This window comes from Oncorhynchus nerka, linkage group LG4 (assembly GCF_034236695.1).
Source record: "Oncorhynchus nerka isolate Pitt River linkage group LG4, Oner_Uvic_2.0, whole genome shotgun sequence".
Classification (NCBI taxonomy): Eukaryota; Metazoa; Chordata; class Actinopteri; order Salmoniformes; family Salmonidae; genus Oncorhynchus; species Oncorhynchus nerka.
In genome coordinates, this window is record NC_088399.1 from 66,298,579 (window position 1) to 66,324,647 (window position 26,069).

The 26,069-nt window shown below is 40.2% G+C and overlaps 1 protein-coding gene and 1 pseudogene across 1 annotated transcript; both read left to right on the forward strand.

Annotated features, from left to right (window-relative positions):
- The first annotated feature begins 603 nt into the window (after window positions 1-603).
- Window positions 604-8,021, forward strand: LOC115128781 (uncharacterized). Its single transcript, XM_029658914.1, has 5 exons — window positions 604-629; window positions 2,222-2,825; window positions 4,892-4,952; window positions 7,702-7,926; window positions 8,014-8,021. The coding sequence occupies exons 1-5, from the start codon at window positions 604-606 to the stop codon at window positions 8,019-8,021; spliced, it is 924 nt and encodes a 307-aa protein (XP_029514774.1).
- A 4,973-nt stretch (window positions 8,022-12,994) lies between these two features.
- LOC115128783 (Ig kappa chain V region GOM-like) lies at window positions 12,995-24,906 on the forward strand (annotated as a pseudogene).
- The last annotated feature ends 1,163 nt before the right edge of the window (window positions 24,907-26,069 follow it).

Sequence of the window (26,069 nt, forward strand, 5' to 3'; positions counted from 1 at the left end):
AACTACATATACCTAGGTATCTGGTTAGACTGTAAACTCTCCTTCCAGACTCACATTAAGCATCTCCAATCCAAAATTAAATCTAGAATCGGCTTCCTATTTCGCAACAAAGCCTCCTTCACTCATGCTGACAAACATACCCTCGCAAAACTGACTATCCTACCGATCCTTGACTTCGGCAATGTCATTTAGAAAATAGCCCCAACACTCTACTCAGCAAACGGGATGTATTCTATCACAGTGCCATCCGTTAAGTCACCAAAGCCCCATATACTACCCACCACTTCGACCTGTATGCTCTCATTGGCTGGCCATCACTACATATTCGTCGCCAAACCCACTGGCCCCAGGTCATCTATAAGTCTTTGCTAGGTAAAGTCCCGTCTTATCTCGGCTCACTGGTCACCTTAGCAGCACCAACCTGTAGCACGCGCTCCAGCAGGTATATTTCACTGGTCATCCCCAAAGCCAACACTTACCTTTGCCGCCTTTCCTTCCAGTTCTCTGCTGCCAATGACTGGGATGAATTGCAAAAATCACTGAAGCTGGAGTCCCCCAATGCATAGATGGAACCCTTAGACCAGAACAGGGAAAAAATTATAAATGAAGGATGAGGGTGGAAAGGATAGGTATAAAATTAACACGGGCCGGTGCTTGCGGTGGAATCTCAGTCTTCATTGGCATCTCTCCAGTACTCCAGAGTACTCAAAAAGCCTTAGAACTAACTAACCCTCTCTAACTTTATGCATCACCTTTCAGAGCAGCTTACCGATCACTGTACCTCTACACAGCCAATTTGTAAATAGCACACCCAACTACCTCATCCCGATATCATTACTTACCCTCTTGATCTTTTGCATCCCAGTATCTCTACTGCACATCATCATCTGCACATCTCAAGTGCTAATGCTAAATTGTGATTATTTCGCCTCTATTGCCTATTTATTGCCTTACCCCCCTACTCTTCTACCTTTGCACACACTGTACATAGATTTTTTCTATTGTGTTATTGACTGTACGTTTGTTTATGTGTAACTCTGTGTTGTTGCATTTGTCGCACTGCTTTGCTTTATCTTGGCCAGGTGTAGTCGTAATTGAGAACTTGTTCTCAACTGGCCTACCTGGTTAAATATTTGTATTTATTTAAATGAGCTACCACTACCAGCTATGGCTAGCTAATTAGCTATTATTTCTATATTATTATAACTGTATTCCCCAGTATTTGCGTGATATTTGTTAACTAGCTAGACTAAATTTAAAACCTAACACGTAGCCTACCTATCCATACTGTAGATGCTAGTGCTACTACTGCTGTAGACATAGATCACAACGTGTGTCTACTACATGAAGTTGAAACAGCGGACCTTGGAGGTGAGGCAGTCGTGTTGTAGCAGCAGCAGCATAACTAGACCATTTTTCAATTGTAAAATTAGGCACATGATGACTTAGACACGCTTAAATACTCATTCTATTTGATATGTATACTATTAAACAGTATAAATATAGAGCAGCAGAAGTGTATAGTTAGTACATATAATGACACATATTGTTCAGTACATTATTTTAATCAGAAGCATTCTGATTTCTATGTTAAGGGCCGGTATTTTTTTTTTCATGGGGCCAAAATTCTGGCAAAGCCCCTGAATGTCACATGTCAACCTTCAAATGAGACAGAGATGAACCAATGCAAATTAGCAACATCCTACAGCAATGACTTATAGAATGATTGATCTATGTCAGAGGTGTAACTGCTGTGCAATGTTTATGTCGTGTCTCAGGCGTAGAGTCAGAAATTCCACAGCTGCACGTCTTATGCAGACACATTTATACAGAAACTGTCATTAAATTGCGAAACAAAACCACACCCATCCTTAAAATATGTGTTAGATTGCAACCCTGATATGCTACGTTGAAACTCACTATACTCTGCTTCACGATTTGTGTTGTGTTGATTATACAAACGTTGATACACTTTTTCTCGATAACCAAATTAGATACAGAACAAAAAGTCTGAATATTAGTCAAAGATCTTTCTTCTAAATGAAATGTTTTTGCACTGCATTTCGGAAAAATATCTAATTTCCCAAGAATATTAGTTTAATTATCACATGGAATGACCCAAATTCCTTAGGAAGTTGGCACATGGTATGATTGAATGAGTTTCCATGGTGACAATACTTTTCTACTGATTGATAGTCCTGTATGTATATTCTCATTACAGGGCCACAAGCTGTAGCACTGGATCAAATGTAGACCCTTTGTTAACTAGACACCAGGCAATTGAAATTCATCCATTGGATAATATCAATGTTGACCTGAATGAGGAGGGAACAGTTAGAAGATGGACAGTAGGCACAAATAATCTGAAGGCAAACAAAACAGTGTTACTCATGGGAGCGACTGGAGTGGGAAAATCAACTCTCATCAATTATATTGCCAACTACATCCTCGGGGTCAATTTCGAGGACAACAAAAGATTCCAATTAATCCCAGATGAAAAAAAGAGTCAAACTGCATCTCAAAGTACTGCCATCACCGTGTATGAAATCTTTGGCCATGAAGGGGACCGTGTTACTTTTTCAGTTACAATCATCGACACTCCAGGATTTGGAGACACAAATGGGATTGAACAAGATCAACTCATTACTAAAAACCTTCAAGAATTGTTTGAGTCAAAAAATGGAGTGCACCAAATTGATGCCGTGTGTTTTGTTGTTAGAGAGGATGAGGTTCGTCTCACCCTCACCCAACGCTACATCTTTGAGTCCATCCTTTCCATATTTGGAAAAGACATTGAAAAAAACATCCTGGCACTCATCACATTTGCAAGCAGACGCAATCATCCCCCCCCCCTGCTCTTAAAGCCATTAAGGAAGCAGGGATTCCATGTTCAAAAGAGAAACTGAAATTCAACATGACATCTTTCACAAACAGATCAGCTGATCCACATATAATAACAAATAATAAAAGAAGTTGGGCAATGGGAGAGAAAAGCATGACAAAGTTCATCAACCTACTAACAACGCTGGAAACAAGAAGCTTGCAGCTGACCTAAGAAGTGCTAGAGGAACGCAGACATCTTGAGGCTTGTATTGATGGGATAGAAGATCAGCTAAAGGTAACCCTTGACAAACAGATCGAACTTAAAGAAATTCAAAATGTCTTATAAGAAAACAAGGAAATGATAGAGGCTCAAAAGGATTTTGAATGTGTGGTCATCACTATCACATTTGTAAGAGTTGAATCTGAAAAGATGGCAACTAATTGCAACGACTGTGGAATGACTTGTCATCTAAGGTGTCCATTAGCACCACATAAGCTGTTATTTCTTTGTGAAGCCATGAGAAACCGCCAGTGTAAAATATCCCCAGTAAAATGTTCCTGGACAGATCATGTCAAATAAAAGGTGATATACCAGAGGGCCCCCAAGGTAGTGAAGAAAACATTCAATAATATCAAAGTTGAGTATGGACAGGGACTAGGTGGAAAAATCACAGCGGAGGATATGGAAGAGAGGATTCAGTTTGAGATAAAAGAAGCAGACGACAAAGGAATCGAACTGCTGGAGACTTCATACATATGTGTGGTAAGGCTGGAGGAGATTGCACTAAGGCCCAATCCATTGACAGCAGAGGAATACATTGATCTTCTGATTTATAGAGAAACAGAAAATATCAACAGGGCAAAGAAACTTCAGGAAATGAAGGCAAAAGCTCTGCTGATATCTTCAATGACCAAGGAAAAACTTGAACAAGGAACAGGATGAGTTCTTGAGAAAATGAAAGGATGGAAACTCATGATTAGATATCATACAAACCAGTAAGAGTGTGTAAGTGTGGATAAAATCCGCTTGCCAGCACATTGACTGTTGTCAGGCAATCATGATAGAGAACTGATTCAAAAGTATCTGCTGTCAGCAATAAGCGTTTGACAGAAGAGATCCTCAAACAAAAGCTGACACGTATGTCTACATTACTAGGTGAGTTCAATGGAAATTAAAATATGTATAATGCAGCAACTTAGCTGTATTCTTAGCTGTATTCTTAGCTGTATTCTCTACACCATCGATGCGCCAACATATCCACAAGCTGCACTACACCAAGGGACATTTTTATTGCAACGTTTGATTATGCTCATACTGAAAACATCCAATAGTAAGTATTGGACTGCAAGAATAGGCTAACAGGTGACAATGATTTGTGTATCAAACATTAGTTTGATAGTTAGATACTAAACCAAATGTATTTTGAAAGGACCAAGCTTTGTTTCCACTATATGTTATTCATGTGGATTGTGCAATTTATTCAATACTTTTCACTTTATATAGTTAATGACATCATTTACTTGGAATGTTGGAATGTTGTCTTTTTTGTTTCCACATGTATAGGAACTCATCAGTCCAGCTGTGTCATGACTGTTCTATTTAGTGGTTTCATTATCAACTAACATATTTAATGTAGATATGTTTTTTTTTGCACAGCAGTGGCTTCTTTTGTGGTGTCCTCCCATGAACACCATTCTTGTTTAGTGTTTTCCGTATCGTAGACTCAAAAGAGATGTTAGCATGTTCCAGAGATTTCTGTAAGTCTTTAGCCGACACTAGGATTCTTCTTAACGTCATTGAGCATTCTGTGCTGTGCTCTTGCAGTCATCTTTGCAGGAAGGCCACTCCTAGGGAGAGTAGCAACAGTGCTGAACTTTCTCCATTTATAGACAATTGGTCTTACTGTGAAGGCTTTTAGAGATACTTTTGTAACCCTTTCCAGCTTTATGCAAGTCAACAATTCTTAAACGTAGGTCTTCTGAGATCTCTTTTGTTCGAGGCATGGTTCACATCAGACAATGATTCTTGTGAATAGCAAAATCAAATTTTGTGAGTGTTTTTTTATAGGGCAAGGCAGCTCAAACCAATATCTCTGTCACGGCAGATTTCCGGACCAAGATGCTGCGTGGTAAGTGTTCGTCATTTTAAAGTAATGATGGACTGCCGTTTCTCTTTGCTTATTTGAGCTGTTTTTGCCATGATATGGAAATGGTCTTTCACCGAATAAGGCTATCTTCTGTATACCACCACTACCTTGACACAACACAGCTGATTGGCTCAAAACAGCTGATTGGCTCAAACACATTAAGGAAAGAAATTCCACAAATTAACTTTTAACTTGTTGAGGACGTGGTACCGAAGTGGGGACCACAATCAGCAGAAATGCTCAAGAGCGCCACCATAGAGGTTGATAAACCTCAAACTTTCATTAAAATTGACATACAATATACTGAATTAAAGCTACACTCGTTGTGAATCTATCGACCAAGTCAGATTTGTAAAATGCTTTTCGGGGAAAGCATGAGAAGCTATTATCTGATACCATGTACCCTCAAAATACTGCACCGTCACCTAAAACTACAGATTTTGCGTTAGCCGTCGCAAACGAAAACGCTGAAATAAAATATAAAACATTCATTACCTTTGACGAGCTTCTTTCTTGGCACTCCTAGATGTCCCATAAACATCATTTAGGGTCTTTTTTCGATTAAATCGGTCCATATATAGCCTAGATATCGAGCTACGAATACGTTGCGAGTAAAGAAAGAAATTAGCATTTCATAACGTAACGTAATTTTTTAAAATTCAAAAAGTCGACGATAAACTTTCACAAAACACTTCGAACTACTTTTGTAATGCAACTTTAGGTATTAGTACACGTTAATAAGCGATAAAATTCCTCAGGAGGCGATGTGAAATGATTAGCTTGTCCGTGGAGAAAATGATGTCTTGAAAAGGTCGAACCAAAATCTGGGCGGGGACAGTAGGAAAGGAGTTCCCTTGTTTCGGTTAGACCAAGAATCAATTGCGCAACAAATGACGTGACTCTAGACAACCTGTGGAAGCTGTAGCCAATGAAAACTCGGCTCTATGTAATTCTGTTCGCTTTGAACAATTGCCTGTAGTCACGGAATAATATATTTTTCCATTTTCAGTGAACAGATTTTCATGCACTATTTGATGAAACGCACGTTCTGTAAATGCCACAGGCGTGATTTAAACAGTTTTGGAAATGTCTGAGTGTTTTCTATCCACACACACTAATCATATGCATATACTATATTCCTGGCATGAATAGCAGGGCGCTGAAATGTTGCGCGATTTTTAACAAAAAGCTGCGAAAATCTGCTTGAATTCTGAACTTCCCTAAGAGGTTTTAACAAGGCACACCTGTTAATTGAAATGCACTCCAGGTGACTACCTCATGAAGCTGGTTGAGAGAATGTCAAGAGTGTGCAAAGCTGTCATCAATGCAAAGGGTGGCTACTTTGAAGAAGCTCAAATATTACATATATTTTAATTATGTGTAGATTGCTGAGAAAAATATTATATGAAATCCATTTTAGAATAAGTCTGTAACATAACAAAATGTGGAAAAAGTCAAGGAGTCTGAATACTTTCCGAAGGCACTGTATATACCGAGTGTACAAAACATTAAGGAAACCTGCTCTTTCTGTGACTTAGACTGACCATGTGAATCCAGGTGCTATGATACTTTATCAGCAGTTAAATCCACTTCAATCAGTGTTGATGAAGGGGAGGAGACAGGATAAAGAAGGATTTTTACGTCATGAGACAATTGAGACATGGATTGCATATTAGTATCATTCAGAGGGTGAATGGGCAAGACAAAATATTTAAGTGCCTTTGAACGGGGCATAGTATTTGGTGACAGGCGCACCAGATTGATTGTGTCAAGTACTGGGTTTTTCACGCTAAACCGTTTCCTGTGTGTATCAAGAATGGTCCACCACCCAAAGGACATCCATCCAACGGCAGGCCAGTGGTCGAATATGGTAATTGATGAAAGGGGATAAAGGAGGCTGACACGAATTGTGCAGAGCAACAGACGGGCTACAGTTAGTCAACTGACTGTCCAGTACAACAATGGTGCCCAAAGACCCATAAAAGAATGCACAACTCGTCATACCATGACACGAATGGAGTATGGCAGCCGACGACGTTACAGAGATCCACTTCTTTCAGCTCAAAACAAGAAACTGCAGTAGTAGTGGGCTGAGGAATGAAAACACTGGAGAAGTGGAAAAACTGCTGTTTCACTCTGATGGGAGGACTAGAATAAGGATAAAACCACATGAATACATGCATCCATTATGCCGCTTGTCAACATTACAGGCTGGTGGTGGTGTGATGGTGTGGGGTGTGTTTTCATGGCACACATTGGGCCCCTTGATAAAAGTGGAGCAATGTTTTAACGCCTCACGATATCTGAACATCATTGCCATTCAGGTGCATCCCTTCATGGCAGCAGTGTATCCATCTGCAAATTCATTTCTTTAAGCAGGATAATGCCCCATGTCACAAAGCTAGGATTGTCCAGGAATTGCTCCATGAACATGACACTGAATTCATCTTACTGCAGTGGCCTGCCCAGTCACCAGATCTCAATCAGGTTGAGTTTCTGTGGGATGAGTTGGAGCGAGCTATTCGGATTAGGGATCCATTACAGCCGACTTGACACAACTCCGTGAAGCATTAGAGTCAACATGAGCCAGCATCCGTGTGGAATGCTTTCGAACACCTTGTAGAGTCCATGCCCCAACGAATTGAGGTGATTGTGATGGAAAAGGGGGTGCAACTCAATTTTAGAAAAGTGATCCTAATGTTTTTTATGCACTCAGTATAGATCCACACAGGCACCGTGGCCAGGCCACAGGATGTCGGAGGACACCAGGTTCGGCATGAGGCACAGGGTAAAGTTGGGGCGTCGGGACGAGCAGAGCAGAATGACAACCAGGACAACTATGTTACCAGGGAGGACCAGTGCACAGCACAGCCCCAGGCTCAAAATCAGATGGCCCTAATCCGGGTGGTGGTGTCCAAGCTGGAGGTGTTAGAGGAGTTATGGTTCTCCACGGTCGGTGAAATAAAAAGATAAAAGATCTAAGGGCTATCTGGAAGACAGTAGACTTTAGACATCTAATTCTTTGTTTCTCGTTTTTTTGCAGGTGCTTGACACCCCAAAATAGATACAGTTAAAACAGTCTGTGCACTGCTTGAAATCCTCTCAAGTTTCTTCTCTTCTCTTACCATAGGAATGATATGGGTTAACTGCCTCTGGTCAACTTTCTTTCAATGAGGTGTGTGTGTGTGACAGAGAGAAAGAGAGAGATTTGTTTGGTATCTAACCATAAACAGTTAGATGCGTCCTATTTTGACATTCAGGCTACGGCCAACCCGATTCTCACAAATAGATATTTTAAAATGTAGCACACGACACTGAGACCCCTCCAAGAGGTGCACGTTTTGGTTTTTGCACTAACACTAAACAGCTGAGTCAAATTATGAAAGCTTGATGATTAGTTGATTATTTGAATCAACTGTGTAGTGCTAGGGCAAAAACCAAAACGTGCAACCCTTGGGGTCCCGAGGACCGAATTTGGGAAACACTGACATAGGCAAAACTTCTACTGCAGATGTCTCTAGGGGCCAGCCTCTCAGTTATTTTTTATATTTTTTACCCCCATAGAAAAATCTAAAATGTTCAGTGATTTTAACTATGTGTAAAAAGTTGATTCAAACTTTTGAAGGATAAATGGAGGAGTAACGGATTCTTCATGCATTTAATCCGTCTGTGAATGTATGGGCATGCTACGGTGCTGCCATCTAGTGGTAAGATAAGGGTGATACGGGTAGAAGAACATTTCAAACATGCCACTTGGCACTCACTGGTTGAATCAATGTTGTTTACATGTAATTTCAATGAAATTATGTTTAACCAACGTGGAATAGACGTTGATTTGACATTTGTGCCCAGTGGGATGATTGCACGTTTAATTTTCTCCCCGCCACAGATTCCAGCATAAATCTACCATGATGACTGTCCAAGTATTATCTTTTGTGTCAGTTAAAATCTTAACCGTTTACAGTCACTGTCACCATCTCAAACAGCCAGTCCGTTCTTTCCAATCAGAATTCACAATGTGGGTCTGTCAATACTAGTCACGGTCAATCGAGACCAGTGGAGCCTCCTCAGAGGAGGAAGGGGAGGACCATACTCTTCAGTGAATTTCTTAAAAATAAAATTGTAAAGCATAAAAAAAGAGTTACTTTTAAGATAAAGCTATACTTCACCAGATAATTGATTAAAACACACTATTTTGTAAAGAAGGTCTACAGTAGCCCCAACAACACTCTGTAGGGTAGCACCATGGTGTAGCCGGAGGACAGCTATCTTCCATCCTCTTCTGGGAATATTGACTTCATTACAAAACATAGGAGGCTCATGGTTCTCACCCCCCTCAATAGACTTACACAGCTACTATGGCAACTTCCAGAAGACGTCCTCCAACCTATCAGAACTCTTGCAGCATGAACTGACATGTTGTCCACGCAATCAAAGGATCAGAGAATGAATCTAGTAGTGAAAGCAGAAGATACAGCTAGCTAGCACTGCAGTGCATAAATTGTGGTGAGTAATTGACTCAAAGATAGAGAAAGACAGTAGTTGAACAGTTTTGAACAAAATACATTTTTCCAAAATGAAAGAGAAGGAAGAGAGAAGTGTCACTTACTTAGCTAACAAATGCAGTGAACGTTAGCTGGTTTAGCCAACTGAAACACCCTGCTCAAACTGAGGGATGCTATGTTAACTAGCTGGCTATGACTTTCCAACACAACACTGGAACTCTACCAAGTCAAGGTAAGCTTTTGGTTTGACTAATTTGTAACTGCTTACTGACTGTACACTGTAACATTACTGCATGATTGTAGTGGGTTTACTAATGCCTTAGTTCTATTAGCTATGCTGACTATGGGGTGACTTTAGCTAATATGGTGACAACTATGTAGGCAGTGTGTAGCGGTTTGGCTTGGAACGTTTTCTTTCGCCTGGTCACATTCAGCAGATGTGTTGTGCATTGAAGTCCACAAGAGATGAGAGGAGGAGAGCACATAGATGCGAGAAGGAATACAACATGGCTGCTATGAAAGTGAACTGTGTTTAGTTGTGAGATCAGGATGTATTCATTCCACCGTTTCTGTTGAAAAACGTTTCTTAAAAACAGAAGCAAATGGAACAAAACAGGGATAAACCTACCTGAATTACCTGTCCAATAGAAACTTGTTAGACTAATGATTACACCCTCAATCAGCTAGATGTAGGCAAGAATGTGCAAGGCATTGAAGGTATTGAAGGTCACTGTCTGTCACCTCAAATTTGTCTCTCGACCTGTATGCACCTATGTTGTAAACTGTCATTCATAGGCTAGGTTGTAGCAACCTCATGATGGGTATAGGGAAAATTTGAGTATCATATCGTAGCCTAAACCTATCGCTGTTACATTGACAGTCATCCAATTTGAGGTAATAACGCCATGCTCATGAAAAACAAATTGTGCTCCCTCATCTTAAACGGCACTGACAGCCACTGATCGAGACCCATCTATCCAGATGGTATGCAGTGTGCGGAATCATGTAGTAACCAAAAAAGTGTTAAACAAATCAAAATATATTTTCTATTTGAGATTCTTCAAAGTAGCCACCCTCTGCTTCGATGACAGCTTTGTATTCTCTCAACCAGGTTCATGAGGTAGTCACCTGGAATGCATTTCAATTAATAGTTGCGCCCTGTTAAAAGTTAATTTGTGGAATTTCCTTCCTAATGCATTTGAGCCAATCAAATGTTTTGTGACAAGGTAGGGGTGGAATACAGAAGATAGCCATTTTTGGTAAAAGACCAAGTCCATATTACTGCAAGAACAACTCAAATAAGCAAAGAGAAATGACAGTCCATCATTACTTTAAGACATGAAGGTCAGTCAATCCGGAAACTTTCAAGAAAATGGAAAGTTTCTTCAAGTGCAGTCCCAAAAACCATCAAGCGCTATGATGAAACTGGCTATCACAAGGACCGCCACAGGAAAGGAAGACCCAGAGTTACCTCTGCTGCAGAGGATAAGTTCATTAGGGTAACCAGCCTCAGAAATTGCAGACCAAATAAATGCTTCACAGAGTTCAAGCAACAGATACATCTCAACATCAACTGTTAAGATGAGACTGCGTGAATCAGGCCTTCATGGTCGAATTGCTGCAAAGAAACCACTAATAAAGGACACCAATAATAAGAAGAGACTTGCTTGGGCCAAGAAACACGAGCAATGGACGAGCAGTTGGAAGTCTGTCCTTTGGTCTGATGAGTCCAAATTTGAGATGATTGGTTCCAACCGCTGTACCATTGTGAGATGCAGAGATGCATGATCTCTGCATGTATGTTCCTCACCGTGAAGCATGGAGGAGGTGGTGTGATAGTGTGGGGGTGCTTTGCTGGTGACACTGTTTGTGATTTATTTACAATTCAAGGCACACTTAACCAGCATGGCTACAACAACATTCTGCAGCGATACGCCATCCCATCTGGTTTGCGCATCCCATCATTTGTTTTTTTCGACAGGACAATGACTCAACACACCTCCTGGCTGTGTAAGGTCTATTTGACCAAGGAGAGTGATGGAGTGCTGCATCAGATATATTTTGATTTGTTTAACACTTTTTTTGGTCACTACATTATTCCTTACATGTTATTTCATAGTTTTGATGTCTTCACTATTATTCTACAATGTAGAGAATAGTACAAATAAAGAAAAACTCTTGAATGAGTTGGTGTGTGCAAACTTTTGCCTGGTGTTGCAGCTGTAACGTAGTTCCACTTCCCAAGGAAGTAGGTTGAGCATACACATTGTGATTCTTGAGTTGATAACGTATTCCCAACGACATGTTAGTGTGGAATGTTCCATTTCTCAACAGTAAAGGCAGGGTTATGTTATTGTAGACAGAAAGGTTATACTTACATTGACTTTTCCCCCAACTGGAGACCGGTTCCATTTGCTATATTACACAAATAACCTGGGGGAGCGTAGGCCATGGTGACGGTTTGCTTGGGCAGAGAAGTGGGATTATTGAAATGAAATCTTCTGATGTAAAACACCTCGTCCTCTACCCAATCAAACTCCATGTCTGTAAGACTTCCTCCTTTGGTCCACAGCAATATTTCATAAGAACCGAGGGGTATAGCTAGTAATGGCATAGTCTCAGCACTGTCTGGTAACAATCCACAAACCCAACAATCTGATACATTCTGTAGTAGCGAGACATGACTAGCTAATTGTTAGAAAGTGTTTGACCCAGGGAAAACCCCTAATGTTCATGTCCTCCGCTTTCCACCAGACACTGGGAGGCAAATTCGCCTTTCAGCAGGACAATAACCTAAAATATAAGGTCAAATATACATTGGAGTTTCTTATAAAGACGACATTCAATGTTACTGTGTGGCCTATTTAAATATTCTACTTGAATCGGCTTGAAAATCTATGGCAAGACTTGAAAATGGCTGTCTAGCAATGATCAATAATAATTTTAACAGAGCTTGAAGAATTTAAAAAACCTATAATGTGCAAATATTGTACAATCCAGGTGTGCAAAGCTCTTAGAGACTTACCCAGAAAGACTCACAGCTATAATCACTGCCAAAGGTGATTCTAACAAGTATTGACTCAGAGGGTTGAATACTTATGTATTTCTTTTAACACATGTTAGAATTAGAAATCCATTTGAATCCCAACTTGTAACACAACAAAATGTGGAAAAAATCAAGGGGTGTGAATACTTTGTGAAAGCACTGCAGAAGCAGCAATTCTACTGTTCAGCTTCATTTACCTTCTCCTGGGACTGACAACCACTGTTGATGGACATAAACCACTATGTAGGCGGGTCAAACTATGCATCATTTAAGATATAGCTGTTACAATATGTGGTTTATGATTTTTGTATTCTCAAATGTGGTATACAGTAGACCTACCTTTGGAAACTGCGGACTTCATTTATCTGTGTGTGTGCGCCAGCACGGCGCGTGTATTTGCATAAAATACATAGCATATCTGTCCTGCTTCAATGCTCCACATACTTTTAAAACCCCAGTGTTGATCAGTGACTGTTCACTCCTTTCAGAGCCACTGACACGCAGCATAATGATGATGTCACTGATTCTACTGCTGGGAACACTGGGGCTCCTTGTTCAGGGTGAGAGACACTTTGACTTGGATTCAACTTGGATTCATGATTTGGCTGATTTGGCTTCAGAATTCAACTTAATTTGTGAATATTGAAGAAAATAATAAAAACAAATAATCTGGTTTTAACTCATCTGGTTTAAATGAATCATCTGGTTTTATCATGTTTCATGATAGAATGTGGAATATTTGCAATGTCTATTTGTTGTGATAACCTTATTAATCATTCCTTCTTCACTTATGTTTTATTTTTCAGACTCATCAGCAGATATAATAATGACAGTCTCCTAAATCTCAGTCTGTTAGTCCAGGAGAGACTGTCTCTATCAGCTATACAGCCAGTTCAAGTACTAGTGATTATCTCCACTGGTACCTGCAGAAACCTGGAGAAGCTCCTAAACTCCTGGTTTATGCTTCTACAAACCGTCAGTCTGGGATTCCAGGTCGTTTCAGTGGGAGTGGATCTGGTAGTTCATTAACTCATTACACTCTGACCATCAGTGAAGTCCAGGCTGAAGATGCATCAGATTACTACTGTCAGTAGGGTGCAAGCGATCCATTCACACAGTGTTAGAGCGTCGTACAAAAACCTCCTGCAGCTAAAGAGGAACTGTTCTGACTCAACAGCTGCAGAGCTACAGAGTCCCCCGTATTCTAAGGTATTCTAAACACCAATTCTTCACAATATGACTCTACAATACAATAATGTAGCTTATTGGCTAGACTTGCCTATAGACTATGATACTGTCCATACAGTATCTCTCAATATATTCTGCAAAACTCTTTGTAAACACACTGGGACCAGTAATGATACAGAACTGTAGAAAATGCTTTCTTTTAAAGGACATGTTGAACAAAATTCAGAAAAGGTTTATATATATATTTTTTTTTAAATATATTTATTTTCTTATTATAAGGAGCACCCGTTTCAGCACACAACAGAATGAATGTTGAACCTGTCCAAACACATCTTCCAAAATATTCATGCCCTACTTCTATACCCCCCAACTCTGAAAGTGAATAGAGTCATATCGATTCCATTCAAGAAGTACCACTTTGATATCATTATTCTACATATATGTCACAAATAAATGTAGTTTACATACTGTATACACAGAGGGTTCTACATGGAACCAAAAAAGGTTATCCTATGGGGACAGTTGAAGATTCATTTTGGAAAACTTTTTTAAAAGTGTAAAGTCTGCTTCCCCAGCCCATGTTCAGTTCTTTAGTCAGACACACAGCTGCCCCAGTCCTAGAGGTTTTGAGACTGAGCGATCATGAGCTCGGGTTGGGTTGAAACTCAGATTTACATGGGCAGGGTGACCACAACACTCCCAGAATACAGCAGTACCATGGCCAGATGTTCACCTGTTCCCAGAGAGTTCCACTGAGTTTCGAGCACATGTCTTCAGTATTAGAAACATCCAGAGCGTTAGCAGAAACCTCAATATCCTAACTCTCTAAATACATGGCTCTGGTAACATCACAATGACCAATGATTTTACAGCACATGGCTTCAGTAGTAGTACCATGATAAAGACCAGGGAGTTTAGAGCACATGGCTTCATTATTCGTACCATGATAAAGAACAGTGAGTTTAGAGCACATGGGTTCAGTATTAGTACCATGATAAAGAACAGTGAGTTTAGAGCACATGGGTTCAGTATTAGTACCATGATAAAGACCAGTGAGTTTAGAGCACATGGGTTCAGTATTAGTACCATGATAAAGACCAGTGAGTTTAGAGCACATGGGTTCAGTATTAGTACCATGATAAAGACCAGTGAGTTTAGAGCACATGGGTTCAGTATTAGTACCATGATAAAGACCAGTAAGTTTAGAGCACATGGGTTCAGTATTAGTACCATGATAAAGACCAGTGAGTTTAGAGCACATGGGTTCAGTATTAGTACCATGATAAAGACCAGTGAGTTTAGAGCACATGGGTTCAGTATTAGTACCATGATAAAGACCAGGGAGTTTAGAGCACATGGGTTCAGTATTAGTACCATGATAAAGACCAGTGAGTTTAGAGCACATTGGTTCAGTATTAGTACCATGATAAAGACCAGTGAGTTTAGAGCACATGGGTTCAGTATTAGTACCATGATAAAGACCAGTGAGTTTAGAGCACATGGGTTCAGTATTAGTACCATGATAAAGACCAGTGAGTTTAGAGCACATGGGTTCAGTATTAGTACCATGATAAAGACCAGTGAGGTTAGAGCACATGGGTTCAGTATTAGTACCATGATAAAGACCAGTGAGTTTAGAGCACATGGGTTCAGTATTAGTACCATGATAAAGACCAGGGAGTTTAGAGCACATGGGTTCAGTATTAGTACCATGATAAAGACCAGTGAGTTTAGAGCACATGGGTTCAGTATTAGTACCATGATAAAGACCAGTGAGTTTAGAGCACATGGGTTCAGTATTAGTACCATGATAAAGACCAGTGAGTTTAGAGCACATGGGTTCAGTATTAGTACCATGATAAAGACCAGTGAGTGGATAAAAACCGCAGACCCCGGACGCATTTATGCTTTCTGAAACATAGCTCAAAAAAATCTATCACTGACAAAGACATTGGCATTGATGGTTACAATGTTTTTCGGTCAGATCGCAAATCTAAGGGTGGTGGTTGCTGTATGTATAAAAGACATGTTTTTATCAACCATTCTGGCTTCAGTTACCGAACCCAAGCAATTTGAATATCTGGCTTTGAATATAAATCTCTGTGCATCCTTGAATCCTGTAATTATAGACCCCCATCTGCTATTGCTGGCACTCTGGATGGTGTTTTTTTAATTATTATCACAGAATGTCAAATTTGAATTTGTGCTTATGGGTAACCTGAACCTAGACTTGTTGACAACCAACTCTGATCAACTCAATACACTCTTACTCAGATTGTAAACAATGTAACAAGGTTGAATGCAAAGTGTCCTCTAAAATCCTCTTTGATTGGTCTTATTTTAACGAATACTCCACGTCGTTTTAATGCTTCTGGTGTTTTTGCAAATCATATAAGTGATTACTTGCCTAGTTAAATAAAGGTCAAAAATCAAATAAACCATTTTTTAAATTACTACGCTGTGGCCTGTGTAAGGGATGGTAAATCTCCTGAACTACATGATCTCCACGCATCACCACGAAAACGGAAACAGTTTGATACTCAGGGTTTGTTACATTACGTTTTTAACATTGCCTGGAATAAAGTTGAATTCATCCCTGATGTTGAATTAGCTTTTCTTTACTCCCATAAAGCCTTCCAGGATGTATGCTGCAAGCATGCCCCTTTCAGACAATACAGAATTAAGGGCAGAGACAACTCTTGGTTCTCAGATGAACTAGCTGAAATCATAAGGATTGCTATGTAGGCTAAAGCAAGAAGGTCTGACTCAGTTGATTGTATGGCTTTTAAATGCCTTCAGATTCAGGGTGTGCCTATAACCTGAAAGCAGACCACTACCTCAAATCTACTGCTGATAATCAAAATAATCCTTCAATATTTTGGCATGTTGTGAAAGGTTTAGAGTGCCCCAAAAATGCATAGCTCTCTAAACAACTGCTGGTTGGCTCACAGGTGGTAACTGAGAGAACCTCTATTCTGAACTCTTTTAATCAACATTTTCTTGATGCAGGCTGATTATTTGATAGGGTTAAAGCTCAACATGAGCCCCCTGTGAAATTACCTGACACTCCCAAGCACTGTCTCAGAGGTGCGTAGAAAGCAATTGATTGAAAAAAGAAACTAATCCCCTGGCCCTGATAATCTAGACCCCCTACAATTAGCTGCTACCCTCTTTTAACATGCATCTTGAACCTCACTCTAGAATGTAATGAAATCTCCAGATTGTGAGAAATCATCATTTGTCCTACTTCTTTTGAAATGATGTGATCCCACTTTACTGAATAACTATCGGCCCATATCTAAATTGTCTATTCTGGCAAAGATATTGGAGTCCCTAGTCAATAAGCAGCTTAAGGCCTATCTCCAGGAAAACAATGTTTTGAGTGGTGTGCAATCAGGATTCAGGTCTGGCCACAGCACTGTCACAGCAAATTTGAAGGTTTTGAATGATGTTCACTGTGCCCTGGATAGGAAGCCGCATTGCGTATTTGTATTCATACACTTGTCAAAGGAGTTTGACACTGTGGACCATACTGTCTTGGTGCAGAGATTGAACCACTCTGGGATATTCGGGACCGTAGCGTCCCACGTCAACAACTGCCAGTGAAAGTGCAGGGCTCCAAATTCAAAACAACAGAAATCTCATAATTAAAACTCCTCAAACATACAAGTATTTTACACCATTTTAAAGATAAACTTCTCGTTAAAATGCACATGACACCTAAAGGACTCTCAGACCATGAGAAACAAGATTCTCTGGTCTGGTGAAACCAAGATTGAACTCTTTAGCCTGAATGCCAAGCGTCACGTCTGGAAGAAACCTGGCACCATCCCTACGGTGAAGCATGATTGTGGCTGCGTCATGCAGTGGGGATCTTTTTCAGTGCCAGGGACTGGAAGACAAGTCAGGATTGAGGGAAAGATGAACGGAACAAAGTACAGAGAGATCCTTGATAAAAACCTGCTCCAGACCACTCAGGACCTCAGACTGGGGACGAAGGTTCACTTTCCAAGAGGACAACAACCCTAAGCACACAGCCAAGACAATGCAGGAGTGGCTTCGGGACAAGTGTCTGAATGTCCTTGTGTGGCCCAGACAGAGACCCGATCAAACATCTCTGGAGATACCTGAAAATAGCTGTGCAGCGACGCTCCCCATCCAACCTGACAGCGCTTGAGAGGATCTGCAGAGAAGAATGGGAGAAACTCCCCAAATACAGGTGTGCCAAGCTTGTGGCGTCTTACCGAAGAAGACTCGAGGCTGTAATCGCTGCCAAAGGTGCTTCAACGAAGTACTGAGTAAAGTATCTGAATACTTACATAAATGTGATGTTTTTTAAATATTTTTTTATACATTTGCAATGTAACCCCTCACACTGTAGAGACACAGATCTAGCTCTTTGAAAAGATACATTTAGCCAAACCGTTGAAATGAACGCACTGTATAAGCACCCTTTGATATATTACATCTTTAATATACATTTTATTTTTAAGTGTACTATTCTAAAGGTAAATAAAGGCAATACAAATTCTCCCAAAATAAATGGAGCCTACATTTCGCCTTACTATTTGAGGTAGTTGTAACACCGTTAAGAAAATTAATTGTGATGTTGATATCAGAGGTCAAGATCTTGAATTGAATACTTAGAGCCAGTTTGGTCCCTCCACCAAAAGTCCACCACAGTGATAGAGTCTGATTGACTCGCTGTACAAAAACCTCCAGACAGACACAGAGGGGAATGATAAGAGAGACATGGAACTGATGCCCCCTACTGGTACACTCTGGAACTCCAGAAAATTGGACACGTTCACGTTCCCTATTTTATTTAACCGGGTAGGCTAGTTGAGAACACGCTCTCATTTGCAACTGTGACCTGGCCAAGATAAAGCAGTGTGACACAGACAACAACACAGAGTTACACACGGAGTAAACAATAAACAAGCGAATAACACAATAAACAAATCAATGACACAGTACAAAAAATAAAGTCTATATACAGTGTGTGCAAAAGGCATGAGGAGGTAGGCAATAAATAGGCCATAGGAGCGAATAGTTACAATTTAGCAGATTAACACTGGAGTGATAAATGAGCAGATGATGACGTGCAAGTAGAGATACTGGTGTGCAAAAGAGCAGAAAAGTAAATAAAATAAAAACAGTATGGGGGATGAAGTAGGTAGATTGGGTAGGCTATGTACAGCTGCAGCGATCGGTTAGCTGCTCAGATAGTTGATGTTTAAAGTTGGTGAGGGAAATAAAAGTCTCCAACGTCAGCGATTTTTGCAGTTCGTTCTAGTCACTGGCAGCAGAGAACTGGAAGGAAAGGCGACCAAATGAGGTGTTGGCTTTGGGGATGATCAGTGAGATATACCTGCTGGAACGTGTGCTACGGGTGGGTGTTGTTATCGTGACCAGTGAACTGAGATAAGGCGGAGCTTTACCTAGCATAGACTTATAGATGACCTGGAGCCAGTGGGTCTGGCGACGAATACACAGCGAGAGCCAGCCGACAAGAGCATACAGGTCGCAGTGGTGGGTGGTATAAGGTGATTTGGTAACAAAACGGATGGCACTATGATAGACTGCATCCAGTTTGCAGAGTAGAGTGTTGGAAGCTATTTTGTAGATGGGTGTGTTTATAGCGCTGTGAGTTGAACACTTCATGACTGAGAGCTGTCCTTCCTGACAACAGAAACCCACAACAACAACGTCTTTGACCACCATCTTTCATGTGTTGTCTAAAAATCATGACAAAAAACATATGTAAACAGACAAGATGTATCTCTTTATGCAGAAAACTTCATTAAGGACGTGGATTACCTCCTTGAAGTATCACATGTAAGCTCCTTTTGATGATTTGATTTGCTCAAGTGAGTTGGAACTGATATTCGTTGAATTGATATTGTTCCATTATAAAATACAACATGCTACAGACATCAACATAACACTTTCGTAATGTTGAAAGTTCAACAGCAAACATGAATGTGGCCAGTCTACTGGAGTTTCATACCAGCAGAGGGTATCATGTTATAAAGCAGCATTCGGTGAGCTGCTATTGTTGAGATCTGATTGGTTTTGCTAAATGTAGCTTTTCAAAGCGCGAGAGTAGTGTCTCTGTAGTGTTAGAGGGTTTTACGCCCTTTGAATGAGATTGTATCACCGTGGTTCACTTTTGGAGGCACTAGACTGGATGTTAGAAATACGTTTATCCACATCTTATTTCTAATTAGATCATTTGTTCTGACCATTTGAATACTTTTAACTTTTTGGAATATCGAACGTGGAGGTGTACTTTCTAATTTTCTTGTTGATTGATAGATTTTCTGCATTTGCAGATTAATCTATGATATTGCAAAACAAGGGGGAAAATGCATAGTTTTTTGGTTATACATGATTTCATATGTGTTATTTCATATATTTGATGTGTTCCTTATTATTCTACAATGTAGAACATATTACAAATAAATACAAATCCTGGAATGAGTAGGTGTTTCCAAACTTTTGACTGGTACTGTGTATATATATTTATACAGTTGAAGTCGGAAGTTTACATACACCTTAGCCAAATACATTTAAACTCAGTTTTTCACAATTCCTGACATTAAATTCCCTGTCTTGGGTCAGTTAAGATCACCACTTTGATTTAAGAATGTGAAATGACAGAATGATAGTAGAGAGAATGGTTAATTTCAGCTTTAATTTCTTTCATCACATTCCCAGTGGGTTAGAAGTTACAATACACTCAATTAGTAATTGGTAGCATTGCCTTTAAATAGTTTAATTTGGGTCAAACGTTTCTGGGAGCCTTCCACAAGCGTCCATAATAAGTTGGGTGAATTTTGGCCCATTCCTCCTGACAGAGCTGGTGTAACTGAGTCAGGTTTGTTGGCCACCTTGCTCGTAAATGCTTTTTCAGTTCTGCCCACACATTTTCTACAGGATTGAGGGCAGGGCTTTGTGATGGCCACTCCAATACCTTGACTTTGTTGTCCTTAAGCCATTTTGCCACAACTTTGGAAGTATGCTTGGGGTCCGTTTGGAAGAGCCATTTGCGACCAAGCTTTAACTTCCTGACTGATGTCTTGAGATGTTGCTTCAATATATCCACATAATGTTCCTGCCTCATGATAGCCATCTATTTTGTCAACTGCACCAGTTCCTCCTGCAGCAAAACACCCCCACAACATGATGCTGCCACCCCTGTGCTTCACGGTTGGTATGGTATTCTTCGGCTTGCAAGCCTCCCCCTTTTTCTTCCAAACATAACGATGGTCATTATGGCCATTATGGCCATTTTTGTTTCATCAGACCAGAGAACATTTCTCCAAAAAGTACGAGCTCCCAAAGATGAACCAGATTTGTGGAGGTCTACAATTTATTTCTGAAATATTGGCTAATTTCTTTCTATTTTTCCATGATGTCAAGCAAAGAGGCACTGAGTTTGAAGGTAGGCCTTGAATTACATCCACAGGTACACCTCCAATTGACTCAAATGATGTCAATTAGCCTATCAGAAGCTTCAAAAGCCATGACATCTTTATCTGGAATTTTCCGAGCTGTTTAAAGGCACAGTTAACTTAGTGTCACTAAAAAACTACAGTTTGTTTACAAGACATTTGGTGAGTGGTTGAAAAACTAGTTTTAATGACTCCAACCTAAGTCTATGTAAACTTCCGACTTCAACTGTGTATATATATATATATATATATATATATATATATATATATAAACTCAGCAAATAAAGAAACACCCCTTTTTCAGAACCCTGTCTTTCAAAGATCATTTGTAAATATCCAAATAACTTCACAGATCTTCATTGTAAAGGGTCTAACACTGTTTCCCATGCTTGTTCAATGAACCATAAACAATTAATGAACATGCACCTGTGGAACGGTCGTTAAGACACGATCAGCTTACAGACGGTAGGCAATTAAGGTCACAGTTATGAAACCTTAGGACACTGACTTCGAAAAACACCAAAAGAAAGATGCCCAGGGTCCCTGCTCATCTGCATGAATGTGCCTTAGGCATGCTGCAAGGAGGCATGAGGACTGCAGATGTGGCCAGGGCAATAAATTGTAATGTGAGACGCCTAAGACATCGCTACAGCGAGACAGGATGGACAGCTGATCGTCCTCGCAGTGGCAGACCATGTGTAACAACACCTGCACAGGATTGGTACATCCGAACATCACACCTACGGGACAGGTACAGGATGGCAACAACAACTGCCAGAGTTACACCAGAAATGTCTTGGAACTTGCAGGTGCCTTGGTGGAAGAGTGGGGTAACATCTCACAGCAAGAACTGGCAAATCTGGTGCAGACCATGATGAGGAGATGCACTGCAGTGGCCACACCAGATACTGACTGTTAGTTTTGATTTTGACCGCCCCCCCCCTTGTTCAGCGATGCATTATTCCATTTCTGTTAGTCACATGTCTGTGGAACTTGTTCAGTGTATGTCTCAGTTGTTTAATCTTTTTATGTTCATACCAATATCTACACATGTTGAGTTTGCTGAAAATAAACACAGTTAAACAGTGAAAGGACATTTCTTTTTTTTGCTGAGTTATATATAACTAATAATTAAAAGTTGAATTCTGATTTAAATCCCATTCCAAAAGGGAAATAAAATTTAGTTCAGTTTTGATGGCAGTTGAATGTACAGTGCCTTGCAAAAGTATTCATCCCCTTGGCGTTTTTCCTATTTTATTTCATTACAACCTGTAATGTAAATGTATTTCTATTTGGATGTCATGTAATGGACATACACAAAATAGTCCAAATTACTGAAGTGAAAAGGAAAACATTACATTTAAAAAAAATGTAAACGGCCTTTGCTATGATGCCCCTAAATAAGATCTGGTGCAACCAATTGCCTTCAGAAGTCACATAATTAGTTGAATAAAGTCCACCTGTGTGCAATCAAAGTGTCACATTATCTGTCACATGATCTCAGTATATATACACCTGCTCTGAAAGGCCCCAGAGTCTGCAACACCACTAAGCAAGGGGCACCACCAAGCAAGCAGCACTATGATGACCAAGGAACTGTCCAAACAGGTCAGGGAAAAGTTGTGGAGAAGTACAGATCAGGTTAATAAAAAATATCAGAAACTTTGAACGTCCCACGGAGCACCATTAAATCCATTATTTAAAAATGAAAAGAATATGGCACCACAACAAACCTGCCAAGAGAGGGCCACCAACCAAAACTCACGGACCATGCAAGGAGAGCATTAATCAGAGAGGCAACAAAGAGACCAAAGATAACCCTGAAGGAGCTGCAAAGCCCCACAGCAAAGATGTGGATCTGTGTATCTGTAGCTGTCCATAGGACCACTTTAAGCAGTACACTCCACAGAGCTGGGCTTTACTTGGCCGCCTTTCATTCCAGTTCTCTGCTGCCTGTGACTGGAACGAATTGCAAAAATCGCTGAAGTTGGAGACTTTTATCTCCCTCACCAACTTCAAACATCTGCTATCTGAGCAGCTAACCGATTGCTGCAGCTGTACATAGTCTATCGGTAAATAGCCCACCCATTTTTACCTACCTCATCCCCATACTGTTTTTATTTATTTACTTTTCTGCTCTTTTGCACACCAATATCTCTACCTGTACATGACCATCTGATCATTTATCACTCCAGTGTTAATCTGCAAAATTGTAATTATTCGCCTACCTCCCCATGCCTTTTGCACACAATGTATATAGACTCCCCTTTTTTCTACTGTGTTATTGACTTGTTAATTGTTTACTCCATGTGTAACTCTGTGTTGTCTGTTCACACTGCTATGCTTTATCTTGGCCAGGTCGCAGTTGCAAATGAGAACTTGTTCTCAACCAGCCTACCTGGTTAAATAAAGGTGAAATAAAGAAAAAATACGGAAGAGTGGCCAGAAAAAAAGCCATTGCTTAAAGAAGAAAACAAGCAAACATGTTTGGTGTTCCACAAAACGCATGTGGGAGACTCCCCAAACATATGGATGAAGGTACTCTGGTCAGATGAGACTAAAATTGAGCTTCTTGGCCATTAAGGAAAATGCTATGTCTGGCGCAAACCCAACACCTCTCATCACCCGAGAACAGCATCCCCACATTGAAGCATGGTGGTGCCAGCATCATGCTGTGGGGATGTTTTTCATCGGCAGGGACTGGGAAACTGGTCAGAATTGAAGGAATGATGAATGGCGCTCAATACAGGGCAATTCTTGAGGGAAACCTGTTTCAGTCTTCCAGAGATTTGAGACTGGGACAGAGGTTCACCTTCCAGCAGGACAATGACCCTAAGCATACTGCTAAAGCAACACTTGAGTGGTTTAAGGGGAAACATTTAAATGTCTTGGAATGGCCTAGTTAAAGCCCAGATCTCAATCCAATTGAGAATCTGTGGTATGACTTAAACCCATCCAACTTGAAGGATCTGGAGCAGTTTTGCCTTGAAGAATGGGCAAAAATCCCACTGGCTAGATGCGCCAAGCTTATAGAGACATACCCCAAGAGACTTGCAGCTGTAATTGCTGCAAGAGGTGGCTCTACAAAGTATTGACTTTGGGGGGGGGGGGGGGGGTGAATAGTTGTGCACACTCAAGTTTAGTTTTTTTGTGTTATTTCTTGTTTGTTTCACAATAAAAAATATTTGCATCTTCAAAGTGGCATGTTGTGTAAATCAAATTATACAAACCCCCCAACATCCTTTTTAATTCTAGGTTGTAAGGCAACAAAATAGGAAAAATGCCAGGGGAGTGAATACTTTTGCAAACCACTGTATGTTCAGTCATCTAAAGGTGAATTATGTCGATATGCTTCAGTAACTACTCAAAGAGAGGTAAAACTGAAAGATTCCAGGTGAAACAAAGATAAACTGTTTGAGGAACAGAAACTTACTGATGGAATAAACCCTTCATTTACAGTTAAGATGTAAAACTGCTGCATCATTATTGTCTTATCAGTCAATTCCCCTCGCTCTAACTTCCCACCTGTATTTTAGGTGAGATAATGTCCCACCTTGACAGCCCTGTCACCCTACAGTTCGGAGCTGCAGCAGGGGAAGGCCATTCTCATGATCAACAAGGGCTTCCCCTCAGAGTGGAGGCTGAGCTGGAAGCTGGATGATTGCATCAGCAGCAGAAGCACCTCATCAGTGTCTCCGCATGATGTCATCAGAAACACTTCTCTTCATCTATCTTTTTGAGTAGAAAACATAGAAACCTGTTGGGTTAGTGCTGGAAAAGACGAATTTGATTTTGAAAAGGGTGGAATTGACCTTTAACAAGAAACTGAGGCAACAAGGTGCCAATTCTAAATGGAGTTAAGGAGAATTTTGAGGTATTCCCCTTCAATGTGAAGTCAAAGTGAACTCTACTAGGACCTTTCCCATCCCCCACCCACAGAGTTTTCCATTGTTGTCCAGGTTACAGCTCTTGCAGGGGTGATCAACCAGTTATGGGGCAAGACTTTCTTCTCTACATTTAAAAGTGATGGATCTGCATTTTGCACTAGGTGTGAGATCTGTATAGAGCCCCACAGTGGATGTGTTATAATACCCATAAAACCTAGCGGTCAAACAGGGAAATGTTTCTAATTGTTTTTCCACCATTCATTTTTCTCATAGGGAATTTTAGAAACACTTAAAATAAGGGCTGTGTTTCGTGTAGTTTTACCCCGGCGTGACTTTTTGATAACCATGTAAACTCTCTCAGACAAGGTGACTTTTATCAATATATTCGGCTCTATTCACTCTTAGATTCAAAAATGGTAATTGTTTGGACACGATGCGCGAAAAATACGAATAAAGACGATAGCATTTGAAAACAGTGCTAGGAAACTAAACCAATGCATGGCTTGCTGTCAATCACATCTTGTCCATAGATTGCTTACAGGGTAAGGAAACCAATATGTCATTTTGTATTTTGGGTGAACTCTCTCTTTAAATGGATAGTTCACCCAAATTACAAAATAACATGTTGGTTTCCTTGCCACGTAAGCTATGGAGAAGGTATGACATCAATCCATGCTTTGGTTTAGTTTCCCTGTCACTTTCCAAATGTTAAAGTTTTAGGATTTTATGGCACAAATCCCAGTCAAGTCCTGTTATCCGATATAATTATTTTTCATGCATCCATGTTAAAATAATCTATAATGACTTTGTAGAGCTTCACAATCAATTTTAAATACCTTTTGGACATGATGCGTGAAAAATGCTAATATCAGTACCAGGACTTGAACGGGATTTTTGCCACAAATGCTAAAACATTAGCTTTTGAAAACAATGCCAGATAAATATCACCAAATGTTTTTATTTCATTTTTTATTTAACCTTTATAAAGAATTGACTGCTGTCACATCCTGTCCACA

Bases quoted from the DNA above. Each gene is read 5' to 3' on its own strand.
- LOC115128781 (XM_029658914.1), top strand. From the start codon at position 604: ATGAAGGATGAGGGTGGAAAGGATAG. The intron at 630-2,221 runs GTATAAAATTAA...TTCTCATTACAG, and splicing joins GATGAGGGTGGAAAGGATAG to GGCCACAAGCTGTAGCACTG. The intron at 2,826-4,891 runs GCAAGCAGACGC...GTTTTTTTATAG, and splicing joins TCCTGGCACTCATCACATTT to GGCAAGGCAGCTCAAACCAA.